This window comes from Taurulus bubalis (genome assembly GCF_910589615.1).
Source record: "Taurulus bubalis genome assembly, chromosome: 15".
NCBI classification, from domain to species: domain Eukaryota; kingdom Metazoa; phylum Chordata; class Actinopteri; order Perciformes; family Cottidae; genus Taurulus; species Taurulus bubalis.
Window position 1 is genome coordinate 529392 of NC_136603.1, and position 27481 is coordinate 556872.

The window sequence follows — 27481 nt, forward strand, 5'->3', positions numbered from 1 at the left end:
AGGAGGAGGAGCTACATCAGGAGGAGGAGCTACATGAGCAGGAGGAGAAGCTACATCAGGAGGAGGAGCTACATGAGCAGGAGGAGAAGCTACATCAGGAGGAGGAGCTACATGAGCAGGAGCTACAGCAGGAGGAGGAGCTACAGCAGGAGGAGGAGCTACATGAGCTACAGGAGGAGGAGCTACAGGGGGAGGAGGAGCTACAGGAGGAGGAGGAGCTACAGGAGGAGGAGGAGCTACAGAAGGAGGAGTAGCTACAGAAGGAGGACGAGCTACAGGAGGAGGAGGAGGAGCTACAGGAGGAGGAGGTACATGAGGAGGAGGAGCTACAGAAGGAGGAGGAGGAGCTACAGAAGGAGGAGTAGCTACAGAAGGAGGAGGAGCTACAGGAGGAGGAGGTACAGGAGGAGGAGCTACATGAGTAGGAGGAGGAGCTACAGAAGGAGGAGGAGCTACAGCAGGGAACACCTGAAGAAGCTCCTCTTGCTCCTCCCCTCTGAGATCTTCACTGAACCAGCTGCTGACGGGTTGTTGCCGTTCTGGAGGAGAGAGGTCAGAGGTCAACGTCCACCTGTGAACCAATCAGCTGCAAGGGGGCGGGGCTACAACAGATACCCACGACTCACATCCTATTAGACTAACCAATCAGCTGAAAGGGGCGGAGCTACAGCAGATACACACATCCTATACTCTCTCTCTCTCTCTCTCTCTCTCTCTCTCTCTCTCTCTCTCTCTCTCTCTCTCTCTCTCTCTCTCTCTCTCTCTCTCTCTCTCTCTCTCTCTCTCTCTCTCTCTCTCTCTCTCTCTCTCTCTCTCTCTCATGAACTCACCATCTTCCTGTTGAGTCTGGTCATGATGTCTCTGCCGAGGGTCAGAAACCCCTAAAGAGGAGACAAGACCACCGTTACTGTGTATGTGTATATATATATATATATATATATATGTAATGTATATATACATTAAATATATATATGTGTTATATATGTAATGTGTATATACACATTAAATATATATATGTGTTATATATGTAATGTGTATATACACATTAAATATATATATATATATATATATATATGTGTTATATATGTAATGTATATATACACATTAAATATATATATGTGTTATATATGTAATGTGTATATACACATTAAATATATATATGTGTTATATATGTAATGTGTATATATACATTAAATATATATATATATATATATATATATATATGTGTTATATATGTAATGTGTATATACACATTAAATATATATATGTGTTATATATGTAATGTGTATATACACATTAAATATATATATATATATATATATATATATATATATATATATATATATATATATATATATATATATATATATATATGTGTTATATATGTAATGTATATATACACATTAAATATATATATGTGTTATATATGTAATGTGTATATATACATGTTCATGTTCACCTCCTCCACGTTGATGCCTGACTTGGCGCTCGTCTCCAGGAACTTGATCCCGTAATCGATCGCCAGCTGAACGACGAGAGGAAATATAGATAATAGATATATTAATGCAAACAAATGCCTCAGGTTTTCAGTTGATCAAAAATTAATATTAATTTAAATAATATATTCATGTTAATTTAAATAACTAATAATACATGTATAAATCCAATATTACTACTAATAAATCATACATTCATATTAATTAGAATAATGAATGAATCATACATATTCATATTAGTGGACATAATGATGCATAAGGAGACGAGGACACACCTTCTCTCCTCTCTCCTTGGACACTTGTCTCCTGTCGTTCATGTCACACTTGTTCCCCAGAACCATCCGCTCCACGTCGGGGGACGCGTGCTGAGGACGGACAGGAAGTCACATGATGATGAGGTCACATGACCGATGAGGTCACATGATGATGAGGTCACATGACCCGATGAGGTCACATGACCGATGAGGTCACATGAGACCACAGGGACCAGGAGCTCCTGGCCAATCAGAGCTTGTTTGTGATGCTCCTGGCCCCGCCCCTTTCATGTGAACAATGTTCAATATAAACGTGGCGACTGTGGCTCAGTGGTTAGCATGCCCGTCTTTCAATCAGAGGGTCCAGTCCATCTGTCCCTGAGACTCTTAACCCCCAACTTCCCTTGGGTTGTTATGACTACGGTGGATAGAGCAAACATGGACATCTCTTGTGAATGTGATAAAGTGATGTTACCATGTGACCTGATAATGTCACGGACCTCATACCTATCATACCTATCATACCTATCATACCTATCATACCTCCTCTATGTTACGTATCCAGTTCCTGATGTTGTCGAAGGACTTCTCGTTGGTGATGTCATACACCAGCATGATGCCCTGAGGACAGGAAGTGAGGTCAGCACAGGAAGTGACATCACAGACGCTCATGTGAGGAATAGTTCCCGTTGACTGACAGGTGCTGTGGCAGAGGGGCGGGCCTTACCATGGCTCCTCTGTAATAGGCCGTTGTGATGGTCCTGAAGCGCTCCTGACCCGCCGTGTCCCTGCAGATCAATCACACCGATCAGTATTGATCCGCTCGGCAATTGATACACTGATCAGGAGGTATTGATCAAACTCACCAGATCTGAAGTTTGATTTTCTTTCCGTCCAGTTCGATCGTCCTGATTTTAAAGTCGATTCCTGAAACAGAAGAAAGAAGTGAACCTTCTGATCTGAGGTCTGTAGCGCGCGCACACACACACACACACTCACACTCACACACACACACACACACACACACACACACACTCACACTCACACTCACACACACACTCAGAGTTCTGCTCCACTTCCTGTTTCCACCAGGAAGTGGAGCAGAAGAGCGACAAAACTCACACTGAAACACACAAAGAGAGTGTGAGTGTGTGTGTGTGTGTGTGTGTCCTCGTGACCTCCTGACTGTGGAGAGGTACTGACCTGTTCAGTACTGATGTGTCTGAATACTTGTACCATCTCTGAAATACTTCAAAGTACTTTAGTGTACACGGTGACTTTCATCTCAGAAAACCACCCAACGAAGTACACACACTGTAGTAACACTACCAATACCACACTGGAAATACTCCACTGAAAGTACTAATACCCCCGGTCTGTACCCCGTAACCCCGCCCCCCGGTCTCGTACCCCGTAACCCCGCCCCCCCGGTCTCGAACCCCGTAACCCCGCCCCCCCGGTTTCGAACCCCGTAACCCCGCCCCCCGGTCTCGTACCCCGTAACCCCGCCACCCGGTCTCGAACCCCTAACCCCGCCCCCCGGTCTCGAACCCCGGCCCCCGGCTCACCGATGGTGGAGATGAAGGTGGTGCTGAAGGCGTCCTCGCTGAAGCGGAACAGCAGGCAGGTCTTCCCCACGCCGCTGTCCCCGATGAGCAGCAGCTTGAACAGGTAGTCGTACGTCTTCGCCATCGAGCGGAATTCAGGGCGCGCGGGTTCTGCGAGGGTTCTACCGAGAACCGACCGGAAGCAGGAAGCGCTCCGCTTCAAGCAGCCGGGAATACACCGCGACACACATCCGGTCCGGGCTTTTCAGAATAAAACGCGCACATAACTTCTATTTAGTCTCGTGATGACTTATCAACAGTAGAAGAAATACTACTTCAGTACAAGTATTAGTACTGCAGAGTAGACATACTCTGATAGCAGTACATGTAGTAGTACTGCAGAGTAGAAATACTCTGATTGCAGTACAAGTAGTAGTACTGCAGAGTAGAAATACTCTGATAGCAGTACAAGTAGTAGTACTGCAGAGTAGAAATACTCTTCATCCTTCATGTTTTTGTTCGTCTTAAATATTTCTCACATTTTAAAGTTATTTTATTTCATTGTTTCTTTTTTTGTATTTGTGAAAAACTACGCAGCAATAAACCAAATTCCGAAATTCTAAAATACACGAAAAGTACTCGATAAGTAGAATAACATATATTACTGTATTATGACCTGAGCCCCACTAAAGTATTCACATAAATGCAGAGCAGTAGAAGTACAATACGAGTAGTACAGTATGTACTCTGAGACGGAGAGTACAAGTATAAAGAAGCACAACATAGAAAAAGTACACAGAACTTAAATAATACTTTAAATATTACTTTACTTTCTATAAATATATATTCATATAACTATATAGATCTTGATTTTTGTTAATAATAATATAATTATTATCTTTTCATTATTCGATGTTGGACCTGAACTGATTCTTCTCTCTTAACTTGCTATAAACAATATATTCATATTCAAAGTTTATCCAACATCTTTTTATAAATACTATTCTTATAATTTTAAATGATATATAAATATATAACATTATGGAACATTAGGATCAATTTCAACACGATAATTAAATCTAAAGCCAGATAATAAAATTGACTCCATCATGAGCTTTTATTTTTGCAGGGTACAGCGCCGCGTGTTTCCGGTCTGGAACACAGCCTGCGCAGAGGGGGCGTGTCCCCGTAACGTCACAGTGAGAAGGGCGTGTCCTCTATGACTCTTTACTGGTTACTCAATAGCTGATGAAGAAATATTTAATACAAATATATAAATGTATATATATTTATATATATAAATATAAAATGTATATTTAAAAAAATATATATATATAAAATAATTATATATATAAAATAATTATATATATATATATATATATATATATATATATATATATATATATATATATATATATATAACATGTATTTAGTTTTAAATATAAATATTTGAGGTACTTCCATCTTGTAAGTATTGTTCTATTATGTACATTATGTTCTGCTACTTTATATTTTAATCTCAGAATACATATTTATGACAGTTTTAGTTACTTTAGTGATTATTAATCAAATAATAAATGAATATGTTGTAGAGGATCAATAATTATAATAGTGATAAAGATTCTACTTAATGAGGATGTTTATTATATTTTAGAACATACATATGTCATGCGTGACCTCGATGTGTGGAGACAGAAGCAGACTTCATGTTTATATATTTATGACCCTGAAGAGCAGCAGGAGACGGTAACAGAAACAATAAATAACAGATTACCGTTAAAAAATATCAAATGTGTGACATACAACAAAGCAGAGCTGATATTATGCGTATCGTCACGACAACGTGGTCATGTGACGCTTGTGCGTATTTTAGCTGTGAAGGTTTCATGACGTTAACTCGTCAGGTAAAACAAGCCCCGCCCCCTCAGAAACATGGTCCTTAAGTAGAGACAGAAAAGGTCTTGGATAGGCCCGCCTCCTCGGTCCATGTCCTGGATGGAGGGGGATAGGCTCCGCCTCCTCAGTGCAGGTCCTGGATGGAGGGGGATAGGCCCCGCCTCCTCAGTCCAGGTCTGATGGAGGGGGATAGGCCCCGCTTCCTCAGTCCATGTCCTGGATGCGACGGCAGATATCAGCTGTAAACTCTGAACACTTTGAGTTTCCTCCCAGATCTCCAGTCAGCACCTGAGACACAGAACACAGGATTATTATTCAAGTTTATTATCAACATTATCAATATTAGGGTCCGAGCGACTTGTTTTTAAATACTCATAACTTCCAAACTATTTGGACTAATGACTAAAAATTTGCAGAATATGTGCACATTGCATCCTGTAACATGCACAACAAATATCGCGCAATTCAAACACTAGGGGGCGCTACAGTAATTCAGCCAATGTTGACCGTTTTGCCATTTTTCTCCGTTTTCACCGTTTGTACTTTTACGAACTCCTCCTAGAAAATTTATGCGATCGACTTCAATTCTGTTCAAGGATGATCTCAAGACCCTTCTGAGCTTAACTTGCGTTATTCGTGAGTATTCGGTGAGCGGCCTCGACGTGGCATGGACCCAAAGACACACACCGTGTGTCTCGCTGTGTGAGAGAAAGCTGTTGTAACTCTTAGATACATCGTGCCCTCTGCCCAACATGTATCATGCATGGTGCCGGTCCAGAGGAGCGAGGGCCCGGTCAGCGCTGCTCGCAGCTTTAATCATCATCATCATCGTGGTCTCAACCCCCTCACCTTCTTGTCCCGGATGGTGTCGAAGCAGGCGGTCTGGATCCGGGTGGCGGTCTGGTGGTGCCCCATGTGCCGCAGCATCATGACGGCGCTGAGCAGCAGAGCGGTCGGGTTGGCCAAGTCCAGCCCGGCGATGTCGGGGGCGGTGCCGTGGACCTGCAGGACCCCAGAGCCACATCAGTGTCAGGCCCCCTGCTGTGCAGAGCCACATCAGTCCCTCTAGTGCATGAGGTACAGCTGAAGGCTGTAAGGGCCTCTAGTACATAATAATAATAATAATAATAATAATAATAATAATAATAATAATAATAATAATAATAATACATTTAATTTATACAGCGCTTTTCTAGATGCTCAAAGACGCTTGACAGAGACAAAACAGAACAAAACAAAAATATAGAAACAAAACAAACAATCCCAAAAAAATAAAATAAGAAAAAACTGGAGAAGCTGCAACAGAATTAGTCCTGCAGTGGAGTGTAGGGAGCAGGGGTTAACAGGTGGAGGGTAGGAAGCAGGGGTTAGCAGGTAGAGGGTAGGGAGCAGGGGTTAGCAGGTAGAGGGTAGGGAGCAGGGGTTAACAGGTGGAGGGTAGGAAGCAGGGGTTAGCAGGTAGAGGGTAGGGAGCAGGGGTTAGCAGGTAGAGGGTAGGGAGCAGGGGTTAACAGGTGAAGGGTAGGGAGCAGGAGTTAACAGGTGAAGGGTAGGGAGCAGGGGTTAACAGGTAGAGGGTAGGGAGCAGGGGTTAGCAGGTAGAGGGTAGGGAGCAGGGGTTAACAGGTGAAGGGTAGGGAGCAGGAGTTAACAGGTGAAGGGTAGGGAGCAGGGGTTAACAGGTAGAGGGTAGGGAGCAGGGGTTAACAGGTGAAGGGTAGGGAGCTGGGGTTAACAGGTAGAGGGTAGGGAGCAGGGGTTAACAGGTAGAGGGTAGGGAGCAGGGGTTAACAGGTAGAGGGTAGGGAGCAGGGGTTAACAGGTAGAGGGTAGGGAGCAGGAGTTAACAGGTGAAGGGTAGGGAGCAGGGGTTAGCAGGTGAAGGGTGGGGAGCAGGGGTTAACAGGTGGAGGGTAGGGAGCAGGTGTTAGCAGGTGAAGGGTGGGGAGCAGGGGTTAACAGGTGGAGGGTAGGGAGCAGGTGTTAGCAGGTGAAGGGTGGGGAGCAGGAGTTAGCAGGTGAAGGGTGGGGAGCAGGAGTTAGCAGGTGAAGGGTGGGGAGCAGGGGTTAACAGGTAGAGGGTAGGGAGCAGGGGTTAGCAGGTGAAGGGTAGGGAGCAGGTGTTAGCAGGTGAAGGGTGGGGAGCAGGAGTTAACAGGTGGAGGGTAGGGAGCAGGTGTTAGCAGGTGAAGGGTGGGGAGCAGGGGTTAACAGGTGGAGGGTAGGGAGCAGGAGTTAACAGGTGGAGGGTAGGGAGCAGGTGTTAGCAGGTGAAGGGTGGGGAGCAGGGGTTAACAGGTGGAGGGTAGGGAGCAGGTGTTAGCAGGTGAAGGGTGGGGAGCAGGGGTTAACAGGTGGAGGGTAGGGAGCAGGTGTTAGCAGGTGAAGGGTGGGGAGCAGGGGTTAACAGGTAGAGGGTAGGGAGCAGGGGTTAGCAGGTGAAGGGTAGGGAGCAGGGGTTAACAGGTGGAGGGTAGGGAGCAGGTGTTAGCAGGTGAAGGGTGGGGAGCAGGGGTTAACAGGTGGAGGGTAGGGAGCAGGGGTTAACAGGTGGAGGGTAGGGAGCAGGGGTTAGCAGGTGAAGGGTAGGGAGCAGGGGTTAACAGGTGAAGGGTAGGGAGCAGGGGTTAACAGGTGGAGGCGAGTTTGAAGAGGTGTGTTTTGAGGGCTTGCTTAAATGACGATAGGGTGGGAGCCTGACGGATGTGGATGGGGAGGGCGTTCCAGAGGGGAGGTGCAGCAGCTGAAAAGGCCCTGTCACCCCAGGTCCGACGCTTGGTCTTGATGGTCTTCAGAGTGTTCAAATTGGCAGACCTGAGGCAACGGGTAGGGGCGTGAAGGGGGAGGAGGTCTGGAAGGTAGGGAGGGGCCAGATTGTTTAGGTCTTTGTAGGTGGTGAGTAAGATTTTAAAGTCAATCCTGTATTTGACCGTGAGCCAATGGAGGTTGCGTCGGACAGGGGGGATGTGGTCATAGCGGCAGGTGGAGGTGAGCAGTCGAGCGGCAGAGTTCTGAACATACTGAAGTTTGTTGATGATTTTGTTGGGGGAGCCGTAGAGGATGCTGTTGCAGTAATCAAGTCTAGATGTTATGAGGGCATGGATGAGAATTTCAGTGGTGGCAGAGGACAAGGAGGGCTGGAGGCGAGCAATGTTCCTGAGGTGAAAGAAGGCAGTTTTGGTGATGTGGTTGGCGTGGGGTAGAAAAGAGAGGGTGGGGTCGAGAATGATGCCGGGGTTGCGGACCTGAGTGGAGGGGTGACGATAGAGCCATCAATGTTCAGTAGGGTTGGGTACCGAGAACCATACTGGCATCGGTTCCAACACGTCCGGTACCTACCGGACCGAAAAGCAACGCAGATTTCGGTGCTTCCTTCCGGTGCCTGAGCCGATTTAAATACTTTTTTTTTTACACTACTCTGTAAAGTTGCACGGTATATAGATACTAAAAAGGTAGCGCGGTGCCCGCACGCTAAAAACGATTATTAAAATAGCGGATCAGAGCACACTGCTGCTCTGCTCTCTGTCTGCCTGCATGCAGAGCGGGGCTCGAGGGGGCGGGGCTCGAGGGGGCTGGAGGGGGCGGGGCTCGAGGGGGCGGGGCTTCCAGCGCTCACACACACAGTGCGCGCACACAGAGATCGCTGGAGACACGAGCACGAGCTTTTGAACGCCCGTCCTCGGCTTGATGGAACAAATCTCTCCAGTTGATATTAATGGTGACGTGTAGTCCAGTAAAGCAGCAGTTTTAGGATCCAACAGAGTCTGAGTTCTGTTGCACACGGTCCCATCAGGCCATGATGCTTGTGTCTGTTCTTTTTTTAAATATATATTCTTATAGTTTGAAGTTAAAAGGTTTGAAGCTGTAGTTTGAAGCATGTTTTGTATGTACTTATTTATTTACATATATAGTATACTTTAAACGGTTCATAATATTGTTCAATTTGAAGAAAAAAAATTGCCTTGGCAATAAAAAAGTATTGGTTCAGGCACCGTTTAGGCACCGGTATCGTTTTAAAAGTATCGGTTTAGCACCGGTATCGGAAAAAACCCAAACGATACCCATCCCTAGTGTTCAGAGAGAAGGTCTGGGCTGAGCGGGTGAGGGAGTTAGGGCCGATGATGAGCATTTCAGATTTATTGCAATTGAGTTTAAGAAAATTCTGCTGCATCCAGGATTTTATATCAGTGAGACAGGAGGTGAGAGTGGAGTGGGTGACTGAGGTGATGGTCTTAGAGGAGAAATAGAGTTGGGTGTCGTCAGCGTAGCAATGGAAATCAAGACCATGACGACGAATGATTTGTCCAAGGGGGGAGGATGTAAATGATGAAGAGAAGGGGACCAAGCACAGAACCTTGGGGGACGCCGTGGGCCACTGGGGAGGATGTACAGTTATTTATGGCAATGAATTGATGTCGGTCTGAGAGATACGAGGTGAACCAGGAGAGGGCAGTGCCAGTTATACCAAGGGAGTGCTGGAGACGTGAGAGGAGGATGGAGTGGTTGATGGTGTCGAAGGCGGCGCTGAGGTCAAGGAGGATGAGGATGGTGAGGAAGCCAGAGTCCGCAGGGAGAAGTATGTTGTTTGTGATTTTCAGTAGTAGTACAGACATGAGGTACAGCTGAAGGCTGTAAGGGCCTCTAGTGCATGAGGTACAGGTGAAGGCTGTAAGGGCCTCTAGTACATGAGGTACAGGTGAAGGCTGTAAGGGCCTCTAGTACATGAGGTACAGGTGAAGGCTGTAAGGGCCTCTAGTGCATGAGGTACAGCTGAAGGCTGTAAGGGCCTCTAGTACATGAGGTACAGGTGAAGGCTGTAAGGGCCTCTAGTACATGAGGTACAGGTGAAGGCTGTAAGGGCCTCTAGTGCATGAGGTACAGCTGAAGGCTGTAAGGGCCTCTAGTACATGAGGTACAGCTGAAGGCTGTAAGGGCCTCTAGTGCATGAGGTACAGGTGAAGGCTGTAAGGGCCTCTAGTGCATGAGGTACAGGTGAAGGCTGTAAGGGCCTCTAGTGCATGAGGTACAGGTGAAGGCTGTAAGGGCCTCTAGTGCATGAGGTACAGGTGAAGGCTTTCATTGGGAATAAAACAAAAGAAGAAGAACAAACCGATTCATAGATGGCGACTCCGTTGGCGCCGATGTTCCCGCTGGGCGTCACGCCAAGTCCTCCAATGAGACCAGCACAGAGGTCACTGAAGGTCAGAGAGAGGTTAACACACACACACACACACACACACACACACACACACACACACAGACAGAGGTGACTGAAGGTCAGAGAGAGGTTAACACACACACACAGAGAGGTCACTGAAGGTCAGAGAGAGGTTAACACACACACACACACACACACACACACACAGACACACAGACAGAGGTGACTGAAGGTCAGAGAGAGGTTAACACACACACAGAGAGGTCACTGAAGGTCAGAGAGAGGTTAACACACACACACACACACACACACCTGAGGATGTCTCCGTACAGGTTGGGCATCACCAGGACATCGAACTGGGTCGGGTCTTGGACCATCTGGAGGTCAGAGGTCACACATTAGGTCATGGCGAGGACAAAGTGGGCGGAGTCTTTGTCGTCATGGAGACTCACGTTGAGACACACGGTGTCCAGGTACATCTCCGTGAACTTGATGTCTTTGTAGCCCTCGGCCACCTCACGACACTTCCTCAGGAACAGCCCGTCTGACATGCGCCTGAGAGAGAGACAGGTAGGGGGGAGAGAGACAGGTAGGGGGGAGAGAGACAGGTAGGGGGGAGAGAGATGTAGGGGAGAGAGACAGGTAGGGGGGAGAGAGACAGGTAGGGGGGAGAGACAGGTAGGGGGGAGAGAGAGAGGTAGGGGGGAGAGAGAGACAGGTAGGGGAGAGAGAGACAGGTAGGGGGGAGAGAGATGTAGGGGAGAGAGACAGGTAGGGGGGAGAGACAGGTAGGGGGGAGAGAGACAGGTAGGGGGGAGAGACAGGTAGGGGGGAGAGAGACAGGTAGGGGGGAGAGAGATGTAGGGGGGAGAGAGATGTAGGGGAGAAAGAGAGATGTAGGGGGGAGAGACAGGTAGGGGGGAGAGAGAGATGTAGGGGAGAGAGAGATGTAGGGGGGAGAGAGACAGGTAGGGGAGAGAGAGAGATGTAGGGGAGAGAGAGATGTAGGGGGGAGAGAGACAGGTAGGGGGGAGAGAGAGATGTAGGGGAGAGAGAGATGTAGGGGGGAGAGAGACAGGTAGGGGGGAGAGAGACAGGTAGGGGAGAGAGACAGGTAGGGGGGAGAGACAGGTAGGGGGGAGAGACAGGTAGGGGAGAGAGACAGGTAGGGGAGAGAGAGATGTAGGGGAGAGAGAGATGTAGGGGAGAAAGAGACAGGTAGGGGGGAGAGACAGGTAGGGGGGAGAGACAGGTAGGGGGGAGAGACAGGTAGGGGGGAGAGACAGGTAGGGGAGAGAGAGATGTAGGGGAGAGAGACAGGTAGGGGAGAGAGACAGGTAGGGGAGAGAGACAGGTAGGGGGGAGAGACAGGTAGGGGGGAGAGACAGGTAGGGGAGAGAGAGATGTAGGGGAGAGAGACAGGTAGGGGGGAGAGAGACAGGTAGGGGGAGAGAGACAGGTAGGGGGAGAGAGAGGTAGGGGAGAGAGACAGGTAGGGGGGAGAGAGACAGGTAGGGGGAGAGAGACAGGTAGGGGAGAGAGAGAGGTAGGGGAGAGAGACAGGTAGGGGAGAGAGACAGGTAGGGGGGAGAGACAGGTAGGGGGGAGAGAGAGAGGTAGGGGGGAGAGAGAGACAGGTAGGGGAGAGAGAGACAGGTAGGGGAGAGAGAGACAGGTAGGGAGACAGAGAGACAGGTAGGGAGACAGAGTGAGTCATAAGCAGGGCAGTGGTTCTTAACCATGAGGCTGCAGGTGATGTGATCACCTGTTGGGTGATGTCAGGTATAAAGGTTATCAATGAAGAAACCAGAGATATCACTGTTATCCACGAGACGCTCAGTTACAATACAGCTTCCCACCACCTGGTGGCGGTGAAGCGTCAGTCAGTTGTTTAACAAGCTCCAATATGCAGAAGAAGAAACTCAGCCAGCCGTTAGCTGAAGTTAGAGAGAAGTATTTAGAACGAAGGAATGAAGACGGAAAAAAACAAACATCTATATGTTTGTGCAAGTATGATCCACTAAGTAGGGCTCTGTGAGCGGAGGTAACGAGCCCAGTGTGTGGAGTGAGGGCTAACGCTAGCTAGCGCCTTTAGTGCTGCGCTAGCTAGCTAACGCAGCACTGAAGGCGTTAGCTGCATCTAGAGACTAAACATCCAGCGCTCGTCGGAAAGAGCTATAAAGCGACCTCTTAAGTGTACAATGTACTCAGTGGTTAACAGTTTATCTGGACAGGCAGGCAGAGAGACACACACACACACACACACACACACACACACACACACACACACACACTCACATGATGTTGGCCTTGTGCACAGCCACCACACTGCTCCTCTGGTTGTTCCTCGCGTACTCGAAGGCGTACTCGGCGATGCGTCTGCTGGCGTCCTCGGTGATGAGCTTGATGCTCTGGACGACGCCCTCCACGATCTACGGGAACAAGACCGGTGGTTAGAGAGCCGCTCACGGGGGACGACTGAGTGAGCGCACAGGAAGTGGTCATTCCAGAGGGGGAGGGGAGGAAACGACAGGAGAGAAGACGAGACTTCACGGAGGCCACCGGGATGGACCACGGACAGGAAGTGACATCACATGCACTGGGACACGCCCACTGCCAGCTGACAGATCGCACCGACACGTCGGGTCCTGGTTCAGTTCAATCTGTCCAGAGGTGTCATGCGACTGCTTCCGGTCTCGGTGCTAATGCTAAGCTAGGCTAAAGACGTCCTGTCCTGTCAACAGGAAGTCCCGAAAAGGTTTGATAGTTTCTTCAACCAGGACTTTGGGATCCGAGCTGGCAGTGTAAACACAGACCGGTTCTCCTCCTTACCCTGCAGACGAAGAGCAGCCGGCGTCCCGTCGACCATCGTCACGGCCGCCAGGCTCTGGTCACGTGACATCGTAGACAACCAATCAGTGTTTAGACCAACAGGACCGCTAGCAACGCTAGCAGCAACGCTAACGGAGAACCAACAGGAGGAGAGCTAGTAACGTTAGCAGCACCGCTAACAGAGAACCAACAGGAGGAGAGCTAGTAACGTTAGCAGCACCGCTAACAGAGAACCAACAGGAGGAGAGCTAGTAACGTTAGCAGCACTGCTAACAGAGAACCAACAGGAGGAGAGCTAGTAACGTTAGCAGCACTGCTAACAGAGAACCAACAGGAGGAGAGCTAGTAACGTTAGCAGCACTGCTAACAGAGAACCAACAGGAGGAGAGCTAGTAACGTTAGCAGCACTGCTAACAGAGAACCAACAGGAGGAGAGCTAGTAACGTTAGCAGCACTGCTAACAGAGAACCAACAGGAGGTTCACTTCAGTTACATGATGATGCGTTCAGGCTCTGCTCAGTGAACATGAGTACTGGCTGAAGGTAAATGATAATGTTCTCATGGTGCATTCAAGCTCTCTAGTAAAATGCAGTGTTGGTGATGAACTAAACGTGATCAAAGCTCTCGGAGGACTAAATGTTCTCCGCTGAGGTCAGGTTCATATGTATGTGTTTCATAGAACTCCCGTTAAGAGACGGCGCTGGGAGCCGGCCCTTTAAGAGACGGCGCTGGGAGCCGGCCCTTTAAGAGACGGCGCTGGGAGCCGGCCCTTTAAGAGACCCGCTGGGAGCCGGCCCTTTAAGAGACGCCTCTGGGAGCCGGCCCTTTAAGAGACGCCTCTGGGAGCCGGCCCTTTAAGAGACGCCTCTGGGAGCCGGCCCTTTAAGAGACGCCTCTGGGAGCCGGCCCTTTAAGAGACGCCTCTGGGAGCCGGCCCTTTAAGAGACGCCTCTGGGAGCAGGCCCTTTGAGAGACACTGCTGGGAGCCGGCCCTTTAAGGGAGCCGGCCCTTTAAGAGACGCCTCTGGGAGCCGGCCCTTTAAGAGACACTGCTGGGAGCCGGCCCTTTAAGGGAGCCGGCCCTTTAAGAGACGCCTCTGGGAGCCGGCCCTTTAAGAGACGCCCCTGGGAGCCGGCCCTTTAAGAGACGCCTCTGGGAGCCGGCCCTTTGAGAGACACTGCTGGGAGCAGGCCCTTTGAGAGACACTGCTGGGAGCCGGCCCTTTAAGAGACACTGCTGGGAGCCGGCCCTTTAAGAGACACTGCTGGGAGCCGGCCCTTTAAGAGACACTGCTGGGAGCCGGCCCTTTGAGAGACACTGCTGGGAGCCGGCCCTTTAAGGGAGCCGGCCCTTTAAGAGACGCCTCTGGGAGCCGGCCCTTTAAGAGACACTGCTGGGAGCCGGCCCTTTAAGAGACACTGCTGGGAGCCGGCCCTTTAAGAGACGCCTCTGGGAGCCGGCCCTTTAAGAGACGCCTCTGGCAGCCGGCCCTTTAAGAGACACTGCTGGGAGCCGGCCCTTTAAGAGACACTGCTGGGAGCCGGCCCTTTGAGAGACACTGCTGGGAGCCGGCCCTTTAAGAGACACTGCTGGGAGCAGGCCCTTTAAGGGAGCCGGCCCTTTAAGAGACACTGCTGGGAGCCGGCCCTTTAAGGGAGCCGGCCCTTTAAGAGAGCCGGCCCTTTAAGGGAGCCGGCCCTTTAAGGGAGCCGGCCCTTTAAGAGACACTGCTGGGAGCAGGCCCTTTAAGAGACACTGCTGGGAGCCGGCCCTTTAAGAGACGCCTCTGGGAGCCGGCCCTTTAAGAGACGCCTCTGGCAGCCGGCCCTTTAAGAGACACTGCTGGGAGCCGGCCCTTTAAGAGACGCCTCTGGGAGCCGGCCCTTTAAGAGACGCCTCTGGCAGCCGGCCCTTTAAGAGACGCCTCTGGCAGCCGGCCCTTTAAGAGACACTGCTGGGAGCAGGCCCTTTAAGAGACACTGCTGGGAGCCGGCCCTTTAAGAGACACTGCTGGGAGCAGGCCCTTTAAGAGACACTGCTGGGAGCAGGCCCTTTAAGGGAGCCGGCCCTTTAAGAGACGCCTCTGGCAGCCGGCCCTTTAAGGGAGCCGGCCCTTTGAGAGACACTGCTGGGAGCCGGCCCTTTAAGAGACACTGCTGGGAGCCGGCCCTTTGAGAGACACTGCTGGGAGCCGGCCCTTTGAGAGACACTGCTGGGAGCCGGCCCTTTGAGAGACACTGCTGGGAGCCGGCCCTTTAAGGGAGCCGGCCCTTTAAGAGACGCCTCTGGGAGCCGGCCCTTTAAGAGACACTGCTGGGAGCCGGCCCTTTAAGAGACACTGCTGGGAGCCGGCCCTTTAAGAGACGCCTCTGGGAGCCGGCCCTTTAAGAGACGCCTCTGGCAGCCGGCCCTTTAAGAGACACTGCTGGGAGCCGGCCCTTTAAGAGACACTGCTGGGAGCCGGCCCTTTGAGAGACACTGCTGGGAGCCGGCCCTTTGAGAGACACTGCTGGGAGCAGGCCCTTTAAGAGACACTGCTGGGAGCAGGCCCTTTAAGGGAGCCGGCCCTTTAAGAGACACTGCTGGGAGCAGGCCCTTTAAGGGAGCCGGCCCTTTAAGAGACACTGCTGGGAGCCGGCCCTTTAAGGGAGCCGGCCCTTTAAGAGAGCCGGCCCTTTAAGGGAGCCGGCCCTTTAAGGGAGCCGGCCCTTTAAGAGACACTGCTGGGAGCCGGCCCTTTAAGAGACACTGCTGGGAGCAGGCCCTTTAAGAGACACTGCTGGGAGCCGGCCCTTTAAGAGACGCCTCTGGGAGCCGGCCCTTTAAGAGACGCCTCTGGCAGCCGGCCCTTTAAGAGACACTGCTGGGAGCCGGCCCTTTAAGAGACGCCTCTGGGAGCCGGCCCTTTAAGAGACGCCTCTGGCAGCCGGCCCTTTAAGAGACACTGCTGGGAGCAGGCCCTTTAAGAGACACTGCTGGGAGCCGGCCCTTTAAGAGACACTGCTGGGAGCAGGCCCTTTAAGAGACACTGCTGGGAGCAGGCCCTTTAAGGGAGCCGGCCCTTTAAGAGACGCCTCTGGCAGCCGGCCCTTTAAGGGAGCCGGCCCTTTGAGAGACACTGCTGGGAGCCGGCCCTTTAAGAGACACTGCTGGGAGCCGGCCCTTTGAGAGACACTGCTGGGAGCCGGCCCTTTAAGAGACACTGCTGGGAGCCGGCCCTTTAAGAGACACTGCTGGGAGCCGGCCCTTTGAGAGACACTGCTGGGAGCCGGCCCTTTAAGGGAGCCGGCCCTTTAAGAGACACTGCTGGGAGCAGGCCCTTTAAGGGAGCTGGCCCTTTAAGAGACACTGCTGGGAGCAGGCCCTTTAAGGGAGCCGGCCCTTTAAGAGACACTGCTGGGAGCAGGCCCTTTAAGAGACACTGCTGGGAGCCGGCCCTTTAAGAGACGCCTCTGGGAGCCGGCCCTTTAAGAGACGCCTCTGGCAGCCGGCCCTTTAAGAGACACTGCTGGGAGCCGGCCCTTTAAGAGACGCCTCTGGGAGCCGGCCCTTTAAGAGACGCCTCTGGCAGCCGGCCCTTTAAGAGACACTGCTGGGAGCAGGCCCTTTAAGAGACACTGCTGGGAGCCGGCCCTTTAAGAGACACTGCTGGGAGCAGGCCCTTTAAGAGACACTGCTGGGAGCAGGCCCTTTAAGAGACACTGCTGGGAGCAGGCCCTTTAAGGGAGCCGGCCCTTTAAGAGACGCCTCTGGCAGCCGGCCCTTTAAGGGAGCCGGCCCTTTAAGGGAGCCGGCCCTTTGAGAGACACTGCTGGGAGCCGGCCCTTTAAGAGACACTGCTGGGAGCCGGCCCTTTAAGAGACACTGCTGGGAGCCGGCCCTTTAAGAGACACTGCTGGGAGCCGGCCCTTTAAGGGAGCCGGCCCTTTAAGGGACCCACCGTGTGCTCGATGCCGCTGTACTCGCCCTCCGTGTTCTCCCGGATGGTGACCAGGTTCACGTCGGTGTAGGGCGTCTTGTAGCCCTCGATGGAGACGCAAGGTCGCACGTTGGCGTAGAGGTCGAAGGTCTTCCTCAGCAGCAGGTTCATGGAGGGGTGGCCGGCGGCGATGGGGGTCTTCAGGGGTCCTGAGGAGAACCGGGAACCAGAGTTCAGTGAGCGTCTTTGTCTCTACCCATAATGCATCTGTTCCTCACCCTTCAGCCCGATCTTGCTGCGGTCCATGGACTCCTTGGCGTCCGGGGGGATCATCCAGCGGCCGCCGGGGCCTTTGATGGCCGTCACGTTCCTCTCCTCCCAGCAGACCGGAGCCTGCAGGTGAGCACAGGTGTTAAACAGCTCAGGTGTGTTTATAACAAGGTGTTACAACAGCTCAGGTGTGTTTATAACAAGGTGTTACAACAGCTCAGGTGTGTTTATAACACCGTGTTTATAACAGCGGTGCTAGTAACATGTGTTATAAAGTGTTTATCACATGTATACACTTATAACATGTAAACACATAAACACATTAAAACACGTGTTATAAACACTTTCTAACACGTGTTATAAACACTTTCTAACACGCGTTATAAAGTGTTTATAACATGTTATAAACATCTTATAACACATGTTATGAAGTGTTTATAACACGTGTTATAAACACTTTATAATAAAGTGTGTGATAAACACTTCATAACGCTCCATGAAACTGTGATGTCACTGACCTTCGCGGCCTCAAAGATCTTCACCACAGCAGAGGATATCTCGGGTCCGATCCCGTCTCCAGGAATCAGTGTGACCGTCTGCATCTGAGGGACAGAACAGCTGGTCACTCACCCGCAGGATGAGGTCACTCAGGTGAGCACACACCTGTAGTGATGTCACTAGTGAGTGACATCACTACAGGTGTGTGCTCACCTGTGTGCGCTGATAATCTAAATAATGAAAATATTTTAAAAAGTAAAATAATGATAATGAATAAAATGAATCTACACACCATGAAAATATATATATTGCAAAGTAAATAAATATAAGGAAATGAATAATGAAAATAATATTTAAAAAACTAAAATATGAATAAATAATAATAACAAATTATATTAATGAAAATAAAAATACATATAGTGTGTGTGTGTCTGTCACTGTGTATATATATATATATATATATATATATATATATATATATATATATATATGTATGTGTGTGTGTGTGTGTGTGTCCTATGACCTCACCCCTCTGCAGAAGGAGGAAGACAGCGGCCTCCTGGCTCCGCCCACCACCTGAGACATCTGAGACATGAAGGTTAAACTTTAGAAGATAAACTTTAGAAGTTAAACTTTACACAGGTAACCTTTACCTTCATCAGCTACTGCTCTACATTACCACCAGTATGCATAATTAACCGGGTCACGTGACCTCTGCTTCTTCTTCGTGCTTTCTGGAGGTTTCTCTGCGCGTTTAAGACCATTTCAGATCAATAACTTTACGGTGCGATGACGTCATGAGGCCGAAACCAACAGCGGAAGCTCGTCTCGTTGAGGGTTCCCTCCGCTGTCCTACGAGGGCTGCAGATTACCCAGCATGCACCGTGACCTCAAAGCCATCGATCAGTGCACGCAGTGCGGCGAGCAGCCCGCTAGCCCGTTAGCATGTTAGCTAGCTGCGGCTGAAGGACACGCAGCTAGCTAACATGCTAACCCGCTAAAGCCGGCAGAGCCGCGCCGCAGCCCCGCAGACACACCGCCCCTCTCCGGTAAACTCCTCCATCGGGTCTAGCAGCTGATCATCGTTATCGATCACTTTACTCACCATTGACCTCCACGCGCTGCTCGCCATCCTGCTGCTGGCTGATCACAGATCCTCTGAAGGAGGAGGAGCAGAGGAGGTCTCACTCCGCCTGAGACGACATCCCTTGGTGGGAGGGGCGTTCACTCTGACAGTTTTTATGTGTATACATATACATACATATATATGTATACACATAAATATATATATGTATATATATATATATATATATATATATATATATATATATATATATATATAGATATATAAATATCTATATATATATGTATGCACATACAATCTGTCAGAATATATATATATATATATATATATATATATATATATATATATATATATATATATTTATATATAGAGATATATAAATATATATATATATAAATATATAGATATATATATATATATAAATAGTTATATATAACTATTTGTATATATATATATATATAAATATATATATACATATTTATATATATAAATAAATATATATATAAATATATAAAAAACACATTCAGAAATAAAAGCTGCTTCAAATAAATACAATAAACGAAATGATAACATGATAAAAAATATTATTGCAATGTTTATTATTATTATCATTAATATTGTATTTGTATTATCGTACTCTTTATTTTATTATTATGTTATTATTATTATCGTACTCTTTGTTAGTAATACTATTATTATTTTATTTGTATTATCATTCTCTTTATTGTTATTGTTGTTATTATTATTATTATTATTGTTATTATTTTATTACCGTTATAGATCGTTTATATCATGAAGCTGTGTTTTCCCAGCGGCCCTGAAGGCAGCACGCTGGCCCCGCCCCCCTGAGGCGTAACACCCTCTCTGCAGCCGAAGAGGAGACACAGGGAGGAGCAGCGCGGACCCGGACCTGAGCCTGGACCTGAGCCTGGACCCGGACCTGAGCCTGGACCTGAGCCTGGACCCGGACCTGAGCCTGGACCTGAGCCTGGACCCGGACCTGAGCCCAGCAGGACCAGTAAGCCCAGCAGGCAGCAGGACCAGCAGGCCCTCAGTGGGATGCCGTGTGATGGGAGCATCCGGACACGATGGGCAACAAACAGACAACCTTCACCACCGAGCAGCTGGAGGCGTTCCAGGTCCTCCTCCTCCTCCTCCTCCTCCTCCTCCTCCTCCTCCTCTTCCTCCTCCTCTTCCTCCTCCTCCTCCTCTTCCTCCTCCTCCTCCTCTTCCTCCTCCTCTTCCTCCTCCTCTTCCTCCTCCTCCTCCTCCTCCTCTTCCTCCTCCTCTTCCTCCTCCTCCTCCTCTTCCTCCTCCTCCTCCTCCTCCTCCTCCCTTTCTTCTCCTCTTCCTCCTCCTCCTTTTTTTCTCCTCATCCTCCTCCTCTTCCTCCTCCTCCTCCTCCTTTCTTTCTCCTCTTCCTCCTCCTCCTCCCTTCTTTCTCCTCCTCCTCCTCCTCCTTTCTTTCTCCTCTTCCTCTTCCTCTTCCTCCTCCTTCTTTCTTTCTCCTCTTCCTCCTCCTCCTCCTCCTCCTCCTCCTCCATATTGTTATCCATATTATTGTTGTTGTTGTTGTTGTTGTTGTTGAAGAGGACTGTTTGTTTACAGGACTGCACCTTCTTCACCCGGAAGGAGATCCTGCGGTGAGTTTGTCTTTTGAAATATTAAAACATTGAAATGTTAAATATTAAGACATAAATTCATTATTATTAACGTCAAAAGATCTTCAGGTTCAAACTAAAGAGACGATGATCACCAGTGAAGCAAGAGATACTTTGTAATGAAGTTTATGAATTACATTCAATAATAATAACTAGAAACTGCATTTCCTGCTGAAAATGCGTTGGAATGCTAATATTTATATCGCTAATATTTGAAAAGATAGCTGAATATATTATTGGAAATAGCTGAAAATGTAATAGTGTAAAAGAGAGAGAGAGAGAGAGAGAGAGAGAGCGTGTGTGTGTGTCAATCTGTGTGTGTCTCTGTGTGTGTGTGTCTATGTGTGTGTGCGTGGTTGTGTGTTTTGTACATGTGTGTGCAGTATACAGGCGGCAGGTCTCAACAGAATGAAAGTCTCAGTCTAGCAGAGCTGAGACTTCACAGCTGCTGCTGCACAGCACAGGTCAATGATAAGAGGCAGCAAAATTACACCGCCGAACTGCATGCTGGGAAACTCTCCCCTGTGCGATAAAGTATCATGATAAGTGGGCGGGCTTTACCCAGCATGCAGTTTGCTGGTGTAATTTTATAAATGTGAAACCATGACTTGTACCCTGTCACAGAAGCAGCCCCCTGCTCTCAGCTGAGTTCTGTGAAAGTTAAATGGTTCTCTCTGTTGAGAAACAATGCACCAATGCATCATGGGTATGAGTGGATGATTGTATGACACATTCATACCTGCATTCCCCTGGGTCCTAAGTCCCTCCAAGTAGTTTCTTAACATGCTACATATATCCAGTTGTGAGCTTGTCAGTGAGTGAACAACTATGGTCTGTTCTTTACAGCTCAATGAATCCATGAGTTCACTGGGAAATAAATACAGTGAACGGCCTGAACCCTAAAAACCCTCCGAAACACTGTGAGATGGATGTTACCATACCGCCCAGCCCTAGTGTGTGTGTGTGTGTGTGTGTGTGTGTGTGTCTGTGTGTGTCTGTGTGTGTCTGTGCGTGTGTCTGTGTGTGTGTGTGTGTCTCTCTGTGTGTCTGTGTCTGTATCTGTGTGTGTGTGTGTGTGTGTGTGTCTCTCTGTGTGTCTGTGTGTCTCTGTGTGTGTGTGTGTGTGTGTGTGTGTGTGTGTGTGTGTGTGTGTGTGTGTCTGTGCGTGTGTCTGTGTGTGTGTGTGTGTCTCTCTGTGTGTCTGTGTGTGTCTGTGTCTGTATCTGTGTGTGTGTGTGTGTGTGTGTCTCTGTGTCTGTGTGTCTCTGTGTGTGTGTGTGTGTGTGTGTGAAATGATAGAATAATAGCTACATGTTTTGTCAACATTTTAAAAGTTTAAAAGGTGTCTTTAGCTGAATGTATGCAGAACCTGTAAGCTTTTAAAGTTGAAGAGGATTTGAAGATTTTCTCCATTGAATCCCATTCATAAAAGAAAATAATAAAAAGCTTAATAATTCAAAAACCTGAATAGTTAGACATATGAAAAGAGATTGCCATCGTGTACTTCAGTAGCTTAATGTTGTAATAGTTGAACGGTTTCTGTAGCTGAATATATGAAGGAGGAGAAGAGGTCCAAAATACGTACGGAAGAAATAGCGGAATAAGTTCAATAAAGATTTGCAGAACAATAGTTGGACTGCTGAAGTGTTCCAACTAATACATGTAAATCAAGTCAGAGGATCAATAAGGTTGCCACGGCTCCTCCTCAGGGGACCATGAAACCGTAACGCTTCTTGTCACATGACTACGTGGCTCCTCCCCCTTCAGGCTCCACGGCCGGTACCGTGAGCTCGCTCCTCATCTAGTGCCGCTGGACTACACCAACGACCCCGACATCCGGGTTCCTCCCACGCTCATCGTCTCCATGCCGGAGCTCAAGGTAGTCCTCTCTCCACCGCACCTGTCTCACCTCACAGAGCCTCACCTGTAAAGTGACACCTGTCTCACCTCACAGAGCCTTACCTGTAAAGTGGCGCCTGTCTCACCTCACAGAGCCTTACCTGTAAAGTGGCACCTGTCTCACCTCACAGAGCCTTACCTGTAAAGTGGCACCTGGCTCACCTCACAGAGCCTCACCTGTAAAGTAGCACCTGTCTCACCTCACAGAGCCTCACCTGTAAAGTAGCACCTGTCTCACCTCACAGAGCCTCACCTGTAAAGTGGCACCTGTCTCACCTCACAGAGCCTCACCTGTAAAGTGGCACCTGTCTCACCTCACATAGCCTCACCTGTAAAGTGCCACCTGTCTCACCTCACAGAGCCTTACCTGTAAAGTGGCACCTGTCTCGCCTCACAGAGCCTCACCTGTAAAGTACCCGTCTCACCTCACAGAGCCTCACCTGTAATGTACCTGTCTGTCCCGGCAGGAGAACCCGTTCAGAGACAGAATCGTGGAGACGTTCTCCGAGGACGGACACGGGAACCTGAGCTTCAACGACTTCGTCGACATGTTTTCTGCTCTCTGCGAAACTTCACCCAGAGAACTCAAGACCATCTACGCCTTCAAGATCTACGGTGAGGGGGGTCTTCAGGTCTGGACCCAGGCCCCGACCCTGAGACAAGGACCAGAACCCTTAGGTAGACAGGGAGGCCTTCAGGTCTGGACCCAGGCCCCGATCCTGAGACAAGGACCAGAACCCTTAGGTAGACAGGGAGGCCTTCAGGTCTGGACCCAGGCCCCGATCCTGAGACCAGACCAGAACCCCAGGGACCCACTAGACCCTCAGAGGTGCTGGTGGATGTAGACAGACAGGTAGACAGGGAGGTAGGTAGACAGGTGGGGGAGTAAACATTGGGTCTTACAGAGTGTGATGTTGTGGTTGTGGTCCAGACTTTAACATGCAGGTAGACAGGTAGACAGTAGACAGACAGGTAGACAGACAGGTAGGAAGTAAACAGTGGTTCCCACAGAGTGTGACGTGGTGGTTGTGGTCCAGACTTTAACATGTAGACAGGTAGATAGATAGGTAGACAGACAGGTAGATAGGAAGGTAGACAGACCGGTAGACAGACAGGTAGACAGACAGGTAGGAAGTAAACAGTGGTTCCCACAGAGTGTGACATGGTGGTTCTGGTCCAGACTTCAACATGTAGACAGGTAGACAGGTAGGTAGACAGGCAGACAGACAGACAGGTAGACAGACAGGAAGACAGACAGGTAGGAAGTGGGTCCCACAGAATGTGACGTGGTGGTTCTGGTCCAGACTTCAACATGTAGACAGGTAGACAGGCAGGTAGGTAGACAGACAGACAGATAGACAAACAGGTAGACAGGCAGGTAGATAGACAGGTAGACAGACAGGTAGACAGACAGGCAGACAAACAGGTAGACAGACAGGTAGACAGGTAGGTAGGAAGTGGGTCCCACAGAGTGTGACGTGGTGGTTCTGGTCCAGACTTCAACATGTAGACAGATAGACAGACAGGTAGGTAGACATACAGGTAGACAGATATGTAGGTAGACAGACAGGTTGACAGACAGGTAGTCAGACAGGTAGGAAGTGGGTCCCACAGAGTGTGACGTGGTGGTTCTGGTCCAGACTTCAACATGTAGACAGGTAGGTAGACAGGCAGGCAGACAGACAGGTAGGTAGACAGACAGGTAGACAAACATGTAGACAGGTAGACAGACAGGTAGGAAGTGGTTCCCACAGAGTGTGACGTGGCGGTTCTGGTCCAGACTTCAACATGTAGACAGGTAGGTAGACAGGCAGGCAGACAGACAGGTAGGGAGACAGACAGACAGGTAGACAAACATGTAGACAGGTAGACAGACAGGTAGGAAGTGGTTCCCACAGAGTGTGACGTGGCGGTTCTGGTCCAGACTTCAACATGTAGACAGGTAGACAGACAGGTAGGTAGACATACAGGTAGACAGGTAGGTGGACAGACAGGTTGACAGACAGGTAGTCAGACAGGTAGGAAGTGGGTCCCACAGAGTGTGACGTGGTGGTTCTGGTCCAGACTTCAACATGTAGACAGGTAGGTAGACAGGCAGGCAGACAGACAGGTAGGTAGACAGACAGGTAGACAAACATGTAGACAGGTAGACAGACAGGTAGGAAGTGGTTCCCACAGAGTGTGACGTGGCGGTTCTGGTCCAGACTTCAACATGTAGACAGGTAGGTAGACAGGCAGGCAGACAGACAGGTAGGGAGACAGACAGACAGGTAGACAAACATGTAGACAGGTAGACAGACAGGTAGGAAGTGGTTCCCACAGAGTGTGACGTGGCGGTTCTGGTCCAGACTTCAACATGTAGACAGGTAGACAGACAGGTAGGTAGACATACAGGTAGACAGGTAGGTGGACAGACAGGTTGACAGACAGGTAGTCCGACAGGTAGGAAGTGGGTCCCACAGAGTGTGACGTGGCGGTTCTGGTCCAGACTTCAACAGGGACAACTTCATCTGTAAGGAGGACCTGAAGAAGACCCTGAACAAGCTGACCAAAGGGGAGCTGAGCCCCGAGGAGCTGCTGCTGGTCTGTGACAAGTCCATGGAGGAGGCCGACCTGGACGGGGACAGCAAGCTCTCCTTCTCCGACTTCGAGAACATGGTCTCGAAGGCTCCGGACTTCCTCAGGTACGGCAGCGCGGGTAGTACTGCACCTTGACCTTTGACCCTTGAGGTCAAAGCCAAGAGGACGAGGTGAGCAGGACGTCTCCCAGTGAGACTCCCGTCCCTCTGGAGGATCTTTGAGGTCATAATCTCATCATGGTTCTGTTTGTGTCCGCAGTAACTTTCACGTCCGGATATGAGACTCTTCAGCTGCAGAGGACCTCTTAGACCCCCTGACCACCTCAGACCTCCTCAGTCCCCCTGATCACCTCAGACGTCCTCAACTCCTCAGACCCCCTGAATACCTCAGACATCCTCAGACCCTCTGACCACCTCAGTCCCCCTGATCACCTCAGACCTCCTCAACTCCTCAGACCCTCTGACCACCTCAGACCTCCTCAACTCCTCAGACCCTCTGATGACCTCAGACCTCCTGAACACCTCCGACATCCTCAGACCCTCTGATCACCTCATTCCCCCTGATCACCTCAGACCTCCTCAACTCCTCAGACCATCTGACCACCTCAGACCTCCTCAACTCCTCAGACCATCTGACCACCTCAGACCTCCTCAACTCCTCAGACCATCTGACCACCTCAGACCTCCTCAACTCCTCAGACCCCCTGAATACCTCAGACATCCTCAGACCCTCTGACCACCTCATACCTCCTCAACTCCTCAGACCCTCTGATCACCTCAGACCTCCTCAACTCCTCAGACCCTCTGACCACCTCAGTCCCCCTGATCACCTCAGACCTCCTCAACTCCTCAGTCCCCCTGATCACATCAGACCTCCTCAACTCCATAGACCCTCTGACCACCTCAGTCCCCCTGATCACCTCAGACCTCCTCAACTCCTCAGACCCTCTGACCACCTCAGACCTCCTCAACTCCTCAGACCCTCTGATCACCTCAGACCTCCTCAACTCCTCAGACCCTCTGACCACCTCAGACCTCCTCAACTCCTCAGACCCTCTGATCACCTCAGACCTCCTGAACACCTCAGACATCCTCAGACCCTCTGATCACCTCAGTCCCCCTGATCACCTCAGACCTCCTCAACTCCTCAGACCATCTGACCACCTCAGACCTCCTCAACTCCTCAGATCCCCTGAATACCTCAGACATCCTCAGACCCTCTGACCACCTCAGACCTCCTCAACTCCTCAGACCCTCTGATCACCTCAGACCTCCTCAACTCCTCAGACCCTCTGACCACCTCAGACCTCCTCAACTCCTCAGACCCTCTGATCACCTCAGACCTCCTGAACACCTCAGACATCCTCAGACCCTCTGATCACCTCAGTCCCCCTAATCACCTCAGACCTCCTCAACTCCTCAGACTATCTGACCACCTCAGACCTCCTCAACTCCTCAGACCCCCTGAATACCTCAGACATCCTCAGACCCTCTGACCACCTCATACCTCCTCAACTCCTCAGACCTTCTGATCACCTCAGACCTCCTCAACTCCTTAGACCCTCTGACCACCTCAGTCCCCCTGATCACCTCAGACCTCCTCAACTCCTCAGTCCCCCTGATCACCTCAGACCTCCTCAACTCCTCAGACCCTCTGACCACCTCAGACCCTCTGACCACCTCAGACCCCTCAGACCCCCTGACCACCTCAGACCTCCTCAGACCCCCTGACCACATCAGATTCCTCAGACCCTCTGAACACCTCAGACCCCCACCTCCCCAGCCAACTCAGTGCCTGTCCTTTCTATCGCCGGCGGAGAGTCTTCTGCTGTTCTGGACTCACAGAAGACGTTTCAGAGGGAAAGTGGTTACTGCATGAAAGCTTTCCTTATGAAGCCGTTTGAACAGTTTTGGGATTCTTTTCTACCAAGAGGTAGAGAGACTCTGCAGCCGGGGGGACGTCTCTTGTGGACGGCGTCTCCTCTGGACGGCGACTCCTCTTGACGGCGTCTCCTCTGCACGATGTCTCCTCTGTACGATGTCTCCTCTGTACGATGTCTCCTCTGCACGATGTCTCCTCTGTACGATGTCTCCTCTGTACGATGTCTCTTCTGGACGTTGTCTCTTCTGGAAGGCGTCTCTTCTGGAAGGCGTCTCTTCCAGACGGCGTCTCTTCTGGACAATGTCTCTTCCGGACGGCGTCTCTTCTGGACAATGTCTCTTCCGGACGGCGTCTCTTCTGGACAATGTCTCTTCTGGAAGGTGTCTCTTCTTGACAATGTCTCCTCTGGACGGCGTCTCTTCCGGACGGCGTCTCCTCTGTATGATGTCTCCTCCGTACGCCGTCTCTTCTGGACAATGTCTCTTCTGGACAATGTCTCTTCTGG

At 49.9% G+C, this 27481-nt stretch overlaps 3 protein-coding genes across 3 annotated transcripts; 1 reads left to right on the plus strand and 2 right to left on the minus strand.

Moving 5' to 3' along the window:
* Positions 1-428: 428 nt before the first annotated feature.
* LOC306748267 (ras-related protein Rab-8B) lies at positions 429-3442 on the minus strand (the record flags this gene model as incomplete). Its single annotated transcript, XM_079231416.1, has 8 exons — positions 429-539; positions 831-881; positions 1460-1525; positions 1772-1861; positions 2294-2371; positions 2478-2538; positions 2617-2677; positions 3319-3442. The coding sequence occupies 8 exons, from the start codon at positions 3440-3442 to the stop codon at positions 453-455; spliced, it is 618 nt and encodes a 205-aa protein (XP_079087542.1). The 3' UTR covers positions 429-452.
* A 1470-nt stretch (positions 3443-4912) lies between these two features.
* LOC306747945 (isocitrate dehydrogenase [NAD] subunit alpha, mitochondrial-like) lies at positions 4913-19031 on the minus strand. Its single transcript, XM_079231052.1, has 11 exons — positions 18977-19031; positions 18400-18456; positions 17892-17975; positions 17382-17496; positions 17125-17312; positions 12650-12783; positions 10804-10906; positions 10664-10728; positions 10304-10388; positions 6043-6195; positions 4913-5481 (listed from the first exon to the last, which is right to left on the minus strand). Exons 1-11 carry the CDS (start codon positions 19001-19003, stop codon positions 5398-5400), a joined length of 1095 nt encoding a protein of 364 aa, XP_079087178.1. The 5' UTR covers positions 19004-19031; the 3' UTR covers positions 4913-5397.
* Positions 19032-20043: 1012 nt separating this feature from the next.
* LOC306747797 (calcium and integrin-binding family member 2-like) lies at positions 20044-25375 on the plus strand (the record flags this gene model as incomplete). Its single annotated transcript, XM_079230897.1, has 6 exons — positions 20044-20094; positions 20564-20598; positions 22384-22495; positions 22983-23130; positions 25004-25199; positions 25354-25375. 6 exons carry the CDS (start codon positions 20044-20046, stop codon positions 25373-25375), a joined length of 564 nt encoding a protein of 187 aa, XP_079087023.1.
* Positions 25376-27481: the final 2106 nt, after the last annotated feature.

Bases quoted from the DNA above. Each gene is read 5' to 3' on its own strand.
- LOC306747945 (XM_079231052.1), bottom strand. From the start codon at position 19,003: ATGGCGAGCAGCGCGTGGAGGTCAATG. The intron at 12,784-17,124 runs GTGGGTCCCTTA...TTGTTCCCGTAG, and splicing joins ACAGCGGCATCGAGCACACG to ATCGTGGAGGGCGTCGTCCA. The intron at 5,482-6,042 runs GTGAGGGGGTTG...TCTGTGTCTCAG, and splicing joins ACACCATCCGGGACAAGAAG to GTGCTGACTGGAGATCTGGG.